This window comes from Fusarium subglutinans (genome assembly GCF_013396075.1).
Source record: "Fusarium subglutinans strain NRRL 66333 chromosome Unknown NRRL66333_c0000038, whole genome shotgun sequence".
NCBI classification, from domain to species: Eukaryota; Fungi; Ascomycota; class Sordariomycetes; order Hypocreales; family Nectriaceae; genus Fusarium; species Fusarium subglutinans.
The window spans coordinates 93,306-106,253 of NW_023502101.1; the positions used below are offsets into that span (position 1 = coordinate 93,306).

The 12,948-nt window shown below is 48.8% G+C and overlaps 4 protein-coding genes across 4 annotated transcripts; 1 reads left to right on the plus strand and 3 right to left on the minus strand.

Annotated features, from left to right (window-relative positions):
- Nucleotides 1–3,214: 3,214 nt before the first annotated feature.
- Nucleotides 3,215–5,782, plus strand: FSUBG_4220 (uncharacterized protein; the record flags this gene model as incomplete). Its single annotated transcript, XM_036682187.1, has 4 exons — nt 3,215–3,321; nt 3,897–4,560; nt 4,619–4,996; nt 5,054–5,782. The coding sequence occupies 4 exons, from the start codon at nt 3,215–3,217 to the stop codon at nt 5,780–5,782; spliced, it is 1,878 nt and encodes a 625-aa protein (XP_036540233.1).
- Nucleotides 5,783–5,848: 66 nt separating this feature from the next.
- On the minus strand, nt 5,849–6,727 carry FSUBG_4221 (tsa antioxidant enzyme; the record flags this gene model as incomplete). The annotated part of the gene is made up of 2 exons (XM_036682188.1): nt 5,849–6,342; nt 6,391–6,727. The coding sequence occupies 2 exons, from the start codon at nt 6,725–6,727 to the stop codon at nt 5,849–5,851; spliced, it is 831 nt and encodes a 276-aa protein (XP_036540234.1).
- Nucleotides 6,728–7,388: 661 nt separating this feature from the next.
- Nucleotides 7,389–9,696, minus strand: FSUBG_4222 (uncharacterized protein; the record flags this gene model as incomplete). The annotated part of the gene is made up of 5 exons (XM_036682189.1): nt 7,389–7,459; nt 7,528–8,359; nt 8,426–8,815; nt 8,953–9,512; nt 9,567–9,696. 5 exons carry the CDS (start codon nt 9,694–9,696, stop codon nt 7,389–7,391), a joined length of 1,983 nt encoding a protein of 660 aa, XP_036540235.1.
- An 802-nt stretch (nt 9,697–10,498) lies between these two features.
- Nucleotides 10,499–12,842, minus strand: FSUBG_4223 (uncharacterized protein; the record flags this gene model as incomplete). Its single annotated transcript, XM_036682190.1, has 6 exons — nt 10,499–10,578; nt 10,649–11,223; nt 11,272–11,519; nt 11,575–11,961; nt 12,020–12,663; nt 12,716–12,842. The coding sequence occupies 6 exons, from the start codon at nt 12,840–12,842 to the stop codon at nt 10,499–10,501; spliced, it is 2,061 nt and encodes a 686-aa protein (XP_036540236.1).
- Between the last annotated feature and the right edge of the window lie 106 nt (nt 12,843–12,948).

Consider the following 12,948-nt stretch of genomic DNA (forward strand, 5'->3'; position numbering starts at 1 on the left):
AGGCCTTTGTAACCTTGAGAGAGAGCGGGGATAATAGAGCAGCCTCTGCAGCGTCAACTGCAAGCAAAGATCACAAAAGGGTCAATGTTTTTCAGTAGACTGGAGGGATGGGAATATTTGGCATGCGGCGGGTGACTTTGACAGTAACAGCCCAGGGCGCAGAACGGGGCGAGTCTCAGGGTCAACTCACCATACAAAATGATATCCATCAGAAGAGAGAGAGAGAGATCTCCACCAAGCTAACGCCCAGCGCGTGGCAGCAAGCCTCCGCAATATCTTTAGTTATTAGCAGTGAACCTAATGGAATTAAATAGCCCTGCCCTGCCCTGGTCTGGTCTGGCTTCTACGGAGTACTTCTGGATGGAATAATTCCAACCCATAGGACGCGAGAGTATCTTATTTCGATATACCGTGCGATTTACCGATATTGCTGACTGTTTTGGCCTCCACTAACAAAGAGTCGACGGCAATTAAACGTTGGGCCCAAAGATTGCCTCTCCCAGATCACATCACATCACATTAGCCGCACCCATTGACGGCACGCTGTACGACACAACCTGTAGACAGCGTACTTGCGTGCGTCGTTAACTTGTCGGATTTACAGCTGCTTCGCACTCATGGCACCTCCTGGCTAGCGCTGTGTCAGTATCTACAGGGGAGGATATCGAGCAGGGACCCTGATTCTTGCTATGGAGTCCACCCCTGCCGCTGTACGGGCTGTATCCACTTGTCCTAGCCCTGGATCTATCCCCGGCTGGTGACTCCTGGCCGCTTGTGATGCATCCATGCCATGCCATGCCCAGGCTTGCAGATTGTTGTGCCGCTACCGACCATAAAGGTTGCATCGCACACAACTTAATATCAGATGATACTTTGTCATAAAGTCACCACTCATCAGAGCTTCTCGTTCCTGAAAGGGCGGGTTCTGGACGCCGAGGGGTCGGTCCTCCAATTCCCCTCAAACTCAGGACCCCTTTGTGGGATGGGAATTCTGGATTTGGGCACCACAAAGGTGATCATTGATGGCAAAAATAACCCAACGTCGTAACAAACCTGAAGTGAAGTGTAAATGGACACACATTCACGGCCGGATATGTCCGTGGCGGGTACGGATATGGTGCCTTGCTTGCCCTGCCTGCCCTGCCTGCCCTGCTGCTGAGATGCAGCCTCAAATGGAAGATGCTGTGTTTGTGTGGGGAAGATGCAGGTAAAGCTAACTAATCTGCGACTGTAATGATGTCGGCATGTGTGTGGAGGAGACCGTCCTCCCTTTTTGATGCATTTGTAGACATGGACATGCCTAGCATCGAGATATTTGCACTGAGATACGATATCCATCTCTCTTTGGCAAGCTTGACAATCAGTAAGAACCTTTTTGGATTCTGACAAAAGTCATTGACAGAATGAACGTAATGTTCATGTGGCGTTTGTTGGCTCTCGCTTCAACCCCGTTTATACACATCACACCCAATCGTGATATATCAAATCAACCTGAAGCAATTATCCACCTTTAACCAACATAACACGACTTGATCAACTTTGATCAATCATCAATGGCAACATCGGCTAATACGGGAATATTCGGTGAACACGCCCAACGACGGCCCGTGTGTTTGCCTCCGAACTCTAGTTATCCCTTGGGTTGCCAACACACATGAACGGACAGGTACAAGGCGTGCTCTAAGCTTTGGAGAGACCTTAACATACATACAAACAGCTCGCTCTCCGCCTCTCGTCATGCTTTGTGCAAAGGCTAAGAGACTCCACCAAACTATTGAATCGAATTCTGCAAAATACCAGAAATCAACAAGATATGAAGCAGAACCTCAAGAGTCTAGTGCCTGTTTCGCCCAGCCAACAACCCAATCTCAGAATGCCGAGACACCCTCTTGTTCTCGACGGTAGGACAGATTAAGCTATCTTTTTGCAGAGGATACGCCTCACTCGTATCTTTACTTAGCATCTCGATCAGCTCTAGGCGGCATTGAATTCCCCAACATGTCTCACCAAAAATCAGCCTCTTACTCTCTCAAACCGATATTTCTGCGCCACTGCCATACCTTTGAGTCTCCCTTCTGGGCCACCAAATAACTCTCCTTGAACTTAGCGTATCCCTTTTGTGCTAATCTCAGGAACAAGATCAGCCTCAACGCGCAATAATTGCCTGGAGAGATACATATCGAGTTAAGCTCATCCCTTGCGGGTTGTCTTGGCCAATCTTACTCTCGGCGATCTGTTGATTACGTAGTATATCCATTTCTTCGTATCACCTGCGATACGGCACGTCTGTACGATTTCCCCGTGCGTATCTATGTATCATTCCTGTTCTCACTCAGGCCAAGTCAGGTCAGCACTGGACACGTCTTGGTCTCGGGAGATCATCCACCGGCCTCAAGCCACACCAAGGGACAGGGGAGGTCTGGAACTTTACCTCTCTCCGCCGTTCGCCATGTTACAAGTGTTTATTTGTTTTGTATGTAGTTTGACTTCAGCCATGTCTTTTCAGCTCGTGTCTTCTGTTGACTATGGCGCACACACTTTACAAGCAACTATTACCGCTACAAGTACGACCACACCTTTTTGAGGTTTATTTAGAGTCCGGGTTGCTCAGAGTTACCTAGTCGGTCGTTTCCTTCAAAGCTGAAGCACAGTGTGTCTCCCTGTGACCAGTCAAACGTCGTGCCATGACTTTGCTGGGGCCGGGAGCTGACTTCAAGCTGACGAGAGGTGGCTGTAAAAGTCGCAAATTGCTGGCAAGTTGCAAGCCATTCAAACTTAATTACTCTTTCGATGGATGGTGTTGAAGCAGCGGCTGGCTGAGGTAAACAATCGGACCCCCGCTTATCTTACCTTTTCAAGCATGATCAAGGTCTTCTTCTCTTGTTTCCCCACTTTGACTCTCACGATATCATCATCTCGATATTTGGTCCAGAATATTACTTCACTGCAACAAGCATGAGCGTACGGTACCTGGCTCTCACATCAGATGCGCCGCAGCCAAGCGGGTGCCAACTCCAATACATGATGGCTTCTTAGTCTATCCGACAGTATCGGATGACTGCTCATTTATTGACCATCACGAGGGCCAAACGCCCACAAAATCGATGCCTGCAATTCTCCCATCGACGTCATTTGTGATCCGTCTTGAACGACCAAGCGGTCGACGAGGGAAGAAAAAGAGGCACTGCTCTGTGCAACCGTACAACCAGTCACAATGCGCAAAGGACACCCCAAAACATCCCAGAGGCCACATTTCCGGCTCGCTGCCGTTCGCTACAGCGGTCAAAAGCGTTTCATCACAAAGCCATCAAATAGGCCAGGGTTTGTGCGGGAATCCAATGCTGGTTTCCGTCTGCAAAATTGATTGCCATTGGTTGGAATGATTGCCATGCTGCTCTCTTGCCAATACAAACGTCGCGGGTCTTGCTTGACACGCCATCAAACCGCGCTCAAGTGCATAGAACGGGCAGGCACATTAGATCAGAAAGCAATGTCCATCTCTAGCTTCCACTTGATGCCTCCTTCCTTTGTCGGCATGCTTGAACCACTGGAACTGTGGGAAACGGTGTTCTTCGAGAGTGTTGCATACCTTAGCTGAGATGAAGCTTGACTTAAAAGTCCAAGGTTGGACATGCAACTGGTGGTGTCACCTATAACCTCAGTATACTGAGGAAGTGGCTCTTACTTAATACAAGTCTCCATACACTTTCCATTGATACACGATGGAGGAAGGGCAGAGTTTCCATTGGATGCCGTTTTGCTGTCTTTGCCTTTTTGACTTTTGCGATGGGGACAGAGCAATAAGATCTGTCTATCCTCCTGAATGTCCGTCTTTTCACTTAGTTCTGTTATTCCGAGTTATCCAAATGCTGACTTGTCACTACAGCGGGTTCTAGGGCGCCGGCGACGGTTGAGTTCGACTACGAAACATTGGTCTTCAATCCTGAAAGCCCACAGTATATTTCACCACGCCAGTGGGGGAGAACCAGAGCCTTTGTTCTTGCTGCACACCTAGACTGCGCGAGAAGATTCCCTTCTTTTGACAAGAACGTTGTATTGAACCTCCTACACCATGATTTTCCACCCTCGGATTCCCGAAAACGGGAAAGAATGCTGGTTCTTCGACAGCGCTGCCTTGATATTTCTGGGGAGAATGAAGATATCACATTGGGCGATCTTCAGGAACAGGCTCGAATAGGCGTGAGAGACTTGATTCTTGCACCAAACTTAGTGAATATCCTTTCTAGCAAAAGGGCCAGATATCTGCACTTCATTGTCGATCCAACAAAACCAATTTGGGGAATATCGGCCACGTTCGAAAATGCTCGCTACCTTCAGGGTCTGTCAAACAAGGCTGGCAGGGACGCATTCTTGGTGGTCTCCGAGCCGCAGCAACTCTCGGACGGAGTCTATTTCGCTTCAGACCACCTTGGAGTCAGGGCAATCTCCTTTGGTGAGACTGATGTGACACAAAGCTCCAACTATGAACAGCCGGGAATTTGGTGGACTTTCCAAAACACCAACAAGTCGCAGCGATGCTTTTTGAAATGGTACAGTGATGTGAGTCGGCCCGCGATTTGAGCTAAAGGTAGAGGATTGACAAAGACGAACCGCGCAGGGCTTTAAAATGCGCGATTTGCACGTCGTGAAATCTCAAGAAGACGTTCTAGCTCCGCTGGCAAGGTGGTCGTTGCTACCACCAAATCTGGAAGCCATCTGGTACTTGAACCTCGATGACAGGACCGGTGGCCGACACTACTTCAAGGCTTTGGAGTGCGAAAGCCCTGAGATCACTGGCTATTCAGCATGCCTGCTCGACGAAGACCTGCTTTACCTGCATAGTCATCGTGAGGGTGAGGACTTTGCATTCTACAGTGAAGGTCGGGGAGACCGACTGCGCGCAGTGTGGCTATATTTTCCAGTCGAGAAGCACGAGCGGATCGTCGAAGTCTGGCGCTTGAGGAGAAGGCCAGCGTTCTGGCGCGATATACTTCTGGTACGTTATAAAGGCCCGACACACGATAACGTGTAAATGGATACTGATGCAACTTAGCTGCGGACGAGCAAGAGTCGCGTTTTCTTTCTAGGAGCAAACGCCAATATGACCCCGCCAGATGCGATTTTCGAACGTGTGGCCTTGTTGGCCGCCCAACCTTCTCGTCTCTGGTTCAGTTCACAGGGAGATGGCGTCGACTGTCTTGCATTCGACTGTGAGGACAAACGCCACGACAAGAATGAAGCTCCTCCATCTTTCCACGACCCATCTACATGGTCCTCAAGGATGAGTGTCCAGCAGGTCTTCAATAAGTCGGTTAGACTTGGAGGTGTGACTGAAGTCATCCCGTGCAAAACTTGGATCCCAGGGTCTACTGGGATTGTCGGTCTCATCTTCACTTACTCTGATGGCTCGAGGGAGTCGGTAGGACAAGTCCGTCTTGATCATCTCCTTCCACGCATCGAGGTTGATCCGGCCGGAGAGATGTGGATAGGGGCTAGACTGCTTCACCCTAGCGGCGCGGTCGTTGAGTTGATGAGAGTGATTCCGTCCACTGGCCAAACCTTCCATGGTGGAAACCCTTCACAAGAAGGACTGACTTGGTTGAGGATATTCTGGCGGGGTCGATTAGACTGGAACTTTCTGTATAGCAAATGCTTCATCAATGTCAGCGACCAGCCCAATGTAAATCAGCATATGAGCATTGATATGTTGCTGGAGAGCTGGGCTGGGAGAGAATGGGAGAAAGAGGAGGTGTCGGGGCAGCTTGTTGTGCGTCCCCGTTGATAGATACATCGCCGGTTAGAACAGATTCGTTTCACATTTCTTTTAAGATATCTATGCTCCTTCATATCAGGCTAACAGGATCCTCGCTCCATCTTCCAGCTCCATAACATCATCTGCCCTCGCCGCTTTCCCACCCCAAATCACCGTACCAGTTCCATCAATAGCAAAAGCACCAGCTTCCTGCCACTTGTTTCCCATCGTCGTCAAAGGCCCATCATCTTCTTCATCGTCCACATTGTTCGTATTTACTGGTTTCTTCTCATTCGTCTCCTTTCTCTGTATCGCTCCAGCCACTTTCTCTCCCAAGCATCCGGACTCTTTCCATCCTTGAACTTGTGTCGTTGGATTAAGAACATACCACATACTACTCGTCCCTAAACCCCAAGCTGCGTAAATAGCTCTCTCTTCATCGACTATGACGCGAACGCTCCATGCGCCGCCGAGGAGGGACACCCATTTTTGCGTTGCTTGCTCTGAGGCGTGGGATACGGCTATGCATGTTAATGCATCTCCATATCGATTCGCCATTGTACGAAGATTAATAAATGTCTTTTGAGCAACTGCGCATCATTAGCATTGACCTCAACATTTTGAGAATGGTAACTTACAGGCACAACCAACACAGCGTAAAAACACAAGCAGAACTCTCTTGCCCCCACCAACCCTCAACTTCCCCGTCTTATCGACGGGTGCTTTATCTCCTATCCCCGGGAGTCTACCCTTGGCAACAGCAGCAGGCGGAGGCGTCAACCACGGCTGAACAGTAAGCGGCAGAGACCGAACAGACATCCAAGACGACCAGCCTGAATCAGTTTCATTATCGAGATCTGCTGGTGGGTTTTTGCGCAGTTTATTTGGCTCGCGCTTCTTTTCCGAAAAGTCGAAGACATCGCTTGGTATACCTGCTTTTTTGAGGGCGAGCTTGGTTGTGAATGATGAGAGCATCGTGAGGAATGAGATGTGAGATTTAAGGGTGATAGAACTAGGGAAGATTGCGGACCGGGCCGATGGAGATATGGGTTGAGACAATTATAGGTCGAGCATAGCACGGGAATGGATTATTCGATGAGATTAGTGAGAGCAAGTTGTCATGTTTGTTCTTTGTGTTGTGAGAAAGATGAGACGTGGTGTTGAGTTGAAACTCCAAAACAGGGGGTTAAGATATGACGCTAGTAAGGGTTTGGAATGGGGGGACCGGTTTAGGGTAACGCGAATGGCAAAGCTTCATCAGCTGGAATGAAGAGACAAGAATCTCAAGAGCATCTTTGCGATCTCAAATGCCAGTGGTCATTAATTATATTTCTCAATTTAATTAAACGTTTAGGTAGTCGTCTGGTCTGTGAGTGACGTGAGGTAGGTAGATGTTGTTACAAAGTGAAGAATCATGAGACACGATACCTTTTCTTCATGAGCCACGCCTAAGAACACGGCTTCAATATGATCTCGAGGTCGAGGTGACTGGGTCTTTATTTAGGTTGAACTACCATATAACGAATCCTTGTTTCTCATTCCTCTGAATATCGTGAGCTACCTTGTCATACATAATCCTCATGCTGTCCCCATCATGTCTTCAAAAGGGCAAACTTTTGCGATCTCAATCAAAATCTCAAAGCCCGAAGATGTCATAGTTGCCAGTGCTTTCAGCTGTTTCGTAAGCTTGAGTAAGAAACAATGGAGCTAGTTGTACCTCATGTTAGCCATAATATCCATAGTTAGGTGAGATGGTTTTGTACAAGCACACTCACCAATAATCCCAACCAGTACGGTCAGTGATTTAGTGACAGATTCCTGTCTGGGCATAGTAGCATCCTCTGCAAGGACGTGGTGCATCGTGTCTTTTGGGGAACTGTTTTTGTGATACGACAGTGCGTAGATTTCGTCAGAATCTCTCAATATCCAGTCAATGCGTCCTCTCATAGGTACTGCAATGGTGGTTGTACTTATGACAGGCTCGTCTGAGTCACTTTCCTCACCAGAGTCGTCTCCGGATTGGGAGTTGTATTTAATTTCGTGAGATTCGCCATCGGCGTTATCGCTTCCCTCATTGGAAGAAGCACCTGATGGTGGCTCTGAAAATCCGAACCAGTCTAGTCCAGATTCCAGTAGATGTCCGTCCGACTCGGGAAATCCCCCAGATCTGCTTTGGTACTGTAGGAACATTGTATCTGAAGTCGCAGCCTTGGGTGTTCCCAGTCTGTCGGGGCGAACTCTCCCAACAGAGCTTCGACTGCCGTCAGTGTAAGAGAGTAGTAGACCTGTGATCTTTTCGCCCATGCTCAAGGACAATGGAGTCCGAAATACACAAGGCGTAACCTCTCTGACATCGCGGAGTCTTGCTGATGTACGATAGCCCCGGTGAACGCAAGTTTCCTGGGTAGGTTGAATCTGACGCTCTTCTGGGTGTCTCCATGTGGATACGGAATCGAAGTGAAGCCAGGCGATGTGACATTCAATTGTCTCTGCGTAAAACATGCGACAGGGCTTGTTTTCACGCAGCCTGGCAATGACATGGTATTTCATATGGGGGTGCACGAGATCGGTACCAACAACGAGGCTGCGGCCAAAGTTCGTGACGACCTAAACCGCCTAATGGTCAGCGGCTGCCTAGGCCGCACAAGTTGAAAAGGGAGACTATTAACTTACGATGAGTGCGCGATTGATACGGCCGGAACGGAGCCAGAGCTCTGAGACACTCTCACCAGGGCTCATGGCAAGATAGAGCCGTCTGTATCTCTCACCGTCGTACGCAAATCGATCGTATTCCTCAGGGGCTGCTGGCGGTCCAGCCTGGTGCGAATTGATGTGAAGAATGACACTCCCTAACACAAAGAAAGAATAACCCACTGTTCCAGGCTTATTCCAATCGAAGGCCCGTACGAATTGGGATTCAAAATGAGTCGAAAGTGGGATTTTCGGCGAGTGCTTGACTGGTGCGGCCGGTACAGCCCATCGTATCTCACAAGGGCCACCGATCTGGAACTCCACAAGGCTGTCTGGAGACTTGACAATACTCAAGCACCGAATCTTGATACCCTAGGCCAAGAGATATTAGCTGAGTTCCGCCGTTGAGTGGTAATGCTGGTGGTACTTGCATCAAATCTTGCTTTCAAGTAGAAGATGTCACTTTGCTGAGCGTGAGAGGTCCACTAGTACCCTTCAACATGCTCTACGTCAGGAACTTCACTACCCTCGGTGACGATAATCTTGCTGGCCCCCAGGCCACTATGACGGATGAATATATTAGGCACCTTCTTGGCTTTCGGTTCCCATTTAAGAACAACTTCCTCGTCGCCACCACGCGAATCATGCGAAAACGACTCAATGTATCGGTTCCCTTCGTAGTGAACATACTGAGCCCATAATGTCACACCGCAGTGGACGGGAACTGAGATATTCCTTGGTTGGCGTGGACGGTCCTTTGACCACAGTTGTTGAAAGGCTTGCATGGCATGTTCGCGAGGAAAGTAGGTGGCAATCTGTTGGCAAATATCCTGAGAGAGGCGCGCGCGAAGTGCCCGGAGAAGGTTCTGTGCAAACGTGTTCTCTAGCCAGAGGCGGCGACGGCCTGCCAGATGATGCGGCCCCTCATACTCGATGCCAGGCCAGGTGGCGGCAGCTACGCTGTGGTACGACTGACGACCGACAATCTCGAAACATTCGAGATGATAAGGTACCAAATACCTACCTAAGAATCGGTAGGTGCCTCGCCTGAGCTTCGGTACCCTCTCGCCTATAACCTGTATTAGCGGACAAGTGTAGAGTGAAGATGGGCGGGCGGACTGACGATCCTTGCATGAAATGATCTCATCACCCTCAGAGAAATCAAATCTGCAAAGGCCGCATGATTCGGCGCTGTAATGTGCATTATTATAGACATCAGCCTCTAGGTTCGGGTCTGTGAATTGGAGTTCCATCATGAAGTCAGGCTTGCGAGCCTATCATGCTCACAAAGACAAGCGAAGGTTGAGAGAAAGAGGAGGCGTGAAATTATCGATGAAATCTATAGATTATTAGTCTGAAAGCTCTAAAGCCGTTCGGAATTTGTGAAAGTTTTGTTTAAAACTTGGCCGTCGCTTTCAAGCTTCTCACCCCCGTCCTGAACGGAGAAAGGTGATCGTGCCAAACCTAACATATGTTGAAGAGTAAATATAAGATGAGAGACTTACCAGAGTGTGCGAAAAGAAACAGCCGAGCGTGAGATACCAAGCCTAATGGTTGAGCAGGAAGTGGGAAGAAACCAACTCCTCCGACTGGTGTTGACGAGAAGAGGAGAAGCGAAGAAGCGAAAAAGAAAGAGAAGCGCCAGGGACTGATCAAGGCCGATTGAAAGGACAGTCGCGTGTGTTGAAGGCACGCGTTTGGCACCCGCTGGCGCTGACACTTGAATATCTGAGCGACGCAATGCTCAAAAGCTGCAAATACTCTTTGGCTAGGGCTAAATCCATGTATCTATAGACCTGTAGTGTTCTTCCTCTTTAAAAGTGAAGCTCTTCATAGGTCAGCTGGCTAGCTAAATGACCGACCGGAAGAAGGTCTTTCTGGAGATGGATTGGGTTGCCCTCTGCTTGAGGAGGCCTTATGAAGTGTGACATTAAATCGTCATTGTACGAATGGTTGCCATATTTTCCTTAAACGCCAAGCCTGTTCCCCCTTTATCTACAGGACCTGTGATATTGTTCCAACAGCTATGGAACTGGTAAAATCGCGATTTTGGCCTCAAAGCCCGTAGATGGCATAGTTGTCGAACCCTTTGGCAACCCTGTCAATACTCTCCATCCCTCGAAGATTTTCCGGAGCTAGTTGGTGGCTCAAGTTAGCATGCCATGAGTTTTCGTGGCCGAGACCAACCAACCATCTTGGACTTACTAGTTCTTCCAGTCAGAAAGGTACAGGACTTGGGAAATGGGGCCTCGAGATTTGTTTCAGCATCTTCGGCCAGTACATGAAGCATCTCGTCATCTGGTCTACTGCGCATGTGATGCGACAATAGACATACACTGCCATCAGACTCCTTGAACCAATCGAGCCGTCCCCTCATGGGCAGCGACAAATACGTTGGAGACCTGTCATATTCGTTATGGTTGTCTGTTTCGTCCTCACTATCATCTGATGCAGAGTAATCGCCTTGGTGAGAAGAGTGTTCTTCGTCAGAGTCCTGTTCACCAGTGCGAGCATCCTTGTCTTTATGCGAGGAGAAAGAACCTAGGAGTGGTTCAGAGAACCCAAACCACTCTATTCCACAGTCGCAGCAGAGGGTGTTCTCATCGAGAGTCCCGGCTTCCTCGTACTCGACATATCGTATCCACAAAGTATCAGAAGTTACTTTCTGGGGTGTCCCAAGGCTATCACACCGAACCTCACCGATACAAGTTCGAGTATCGTCATAGTAGGTCAAAAGAAGACCCTGGATAATTTCGTCGTCTCCCCAAACAAAACGCGCTCTGTTTATACACGGAGTAATGTCTCTAACCCCATCTAGTTTTGCTGACGAGTAGTGAGTGCCGATGGTCATGTCAGGGGCAGTCTCCCAAGCAGGTTGAATTTGTCGTGCTTGCGGCCTTTCCCAACTAAATACAGAATCGAAATGGAACCAAGAGAGGCTGAAGGAATGTGCGTGGAACATGAGGCAAGGTTCATCTCGCGGTAGTTTGGCAATGACATGGTATGTAGCACCTGGGCCATCTTGCTGAGTTCCGAGGACGAAGCTGCGGCCACGATCTGTGACAATCTGTGTCATCTGATGTTTAGCAGTGCCATTTCCGCATAGATTCTCAACAAAGTTGATAACTTACTATGAGAGTGTCCTTCCTCTCGGGACATTGGCGGACCCAGAGCTCAGAGACTCTTTCGTCGAGATTCATGGGAAAATGCAGGCACAAGAGGTCGTTGGCATCATCTGTCGTGTATTTGTGGTAAGGTACTGGTGGTCCATCGTCGTGGTGGGAATTGCATTGCAAAACAGATTCGCCAAGAAGTTGAAAAGAATAACCCGACGTCCCTGGCCTATTCCAGCAAAGACTTTGTACATCGATCCAAGGTATACCATGAGGGAGCGGGATCTTCGGCGAAAACTTCACAGGCGACGGGGGTATAACCCATCGTATCTCGCAACCACTCCAACCGAAGTTGAGAAAAGTATTTGGGGTTTTGACACAAACGAGGTTTCGAATCTTGATACCCTAGACCCAGGCGTGTCAGGAACGTTTGCACCCAAATTATAAAGAAGGCAATACTTACATCAAATCTCGCTTTGAAGTGGAATGGGTGGGTTTGTTGGGCATGGCAGGTCCACCAGTACTCGCGGGCTTCCTCGCTCTGAGGCCTTTCCTGTCCTTCGGTTATCACAAGCTTGTTGACCCCCAGATGGTTATGGCGGATGAAGATGTTCAGAGGCTTCTTTGTGTTTCCTTTGAACAGAATTTCCTCATCACCGCCCTGCGAGTCGTAAGACAATGATCGAATGTATCGAATACCTTCGAAACGGGTGTATTGGACCCATAGAGTCGTGTGGTTGTGGATAGGAACTGATATGAAACCTCTTGGAGGTCGACCCTGCCTTGACCATCTCTCATGAATGAATCGAATTGACTGTTCGTGAATACAGTAGGTAGCAACATTTTTGTAGATTTCGGTGGGTAGACGTCCACCAAGGGCTACACAGAGGTTCTGTGTGACAGTGTTCTCCAACCAGCGGCGACGAGGACCACACATTTCTTCCGGCTCATTGAAGCTCCCACGGATAGTGACAGCAGCTCCAGCGAGGTCTCGCAGATTACCCAGAACAAAAGATTTGGCGTATTCAATACACTCATGATGCAATGCAATGGGATAGGACCGTCTGCCATGGCATTTGTCTATTCCAAGCTCCACGGCTTTCTCCCCTGTCGCTGTCAGTGTTGCGCCCAAGACCAGCAGGGTGATATATGACCCTACATTCCACAATTTCATCTCTGACAGTGAGCTCAAACCCACAGAGGCTGCAAATCTTTGCATACAAGTCCAAGTCCGACAAGTCCCTTTTGGAAGGGTTCAGATTTCGGTCCTCAAATGCGAGTTCCATCGTGAGGAAAGCAGGGGGACGTGATAAAACTTAGGACCTTGATCCTAAATAACAACAAGTCTTAGGCAAACTTAGGCAAGCTTAGGCAAACTTAGGCAAGCTTAGG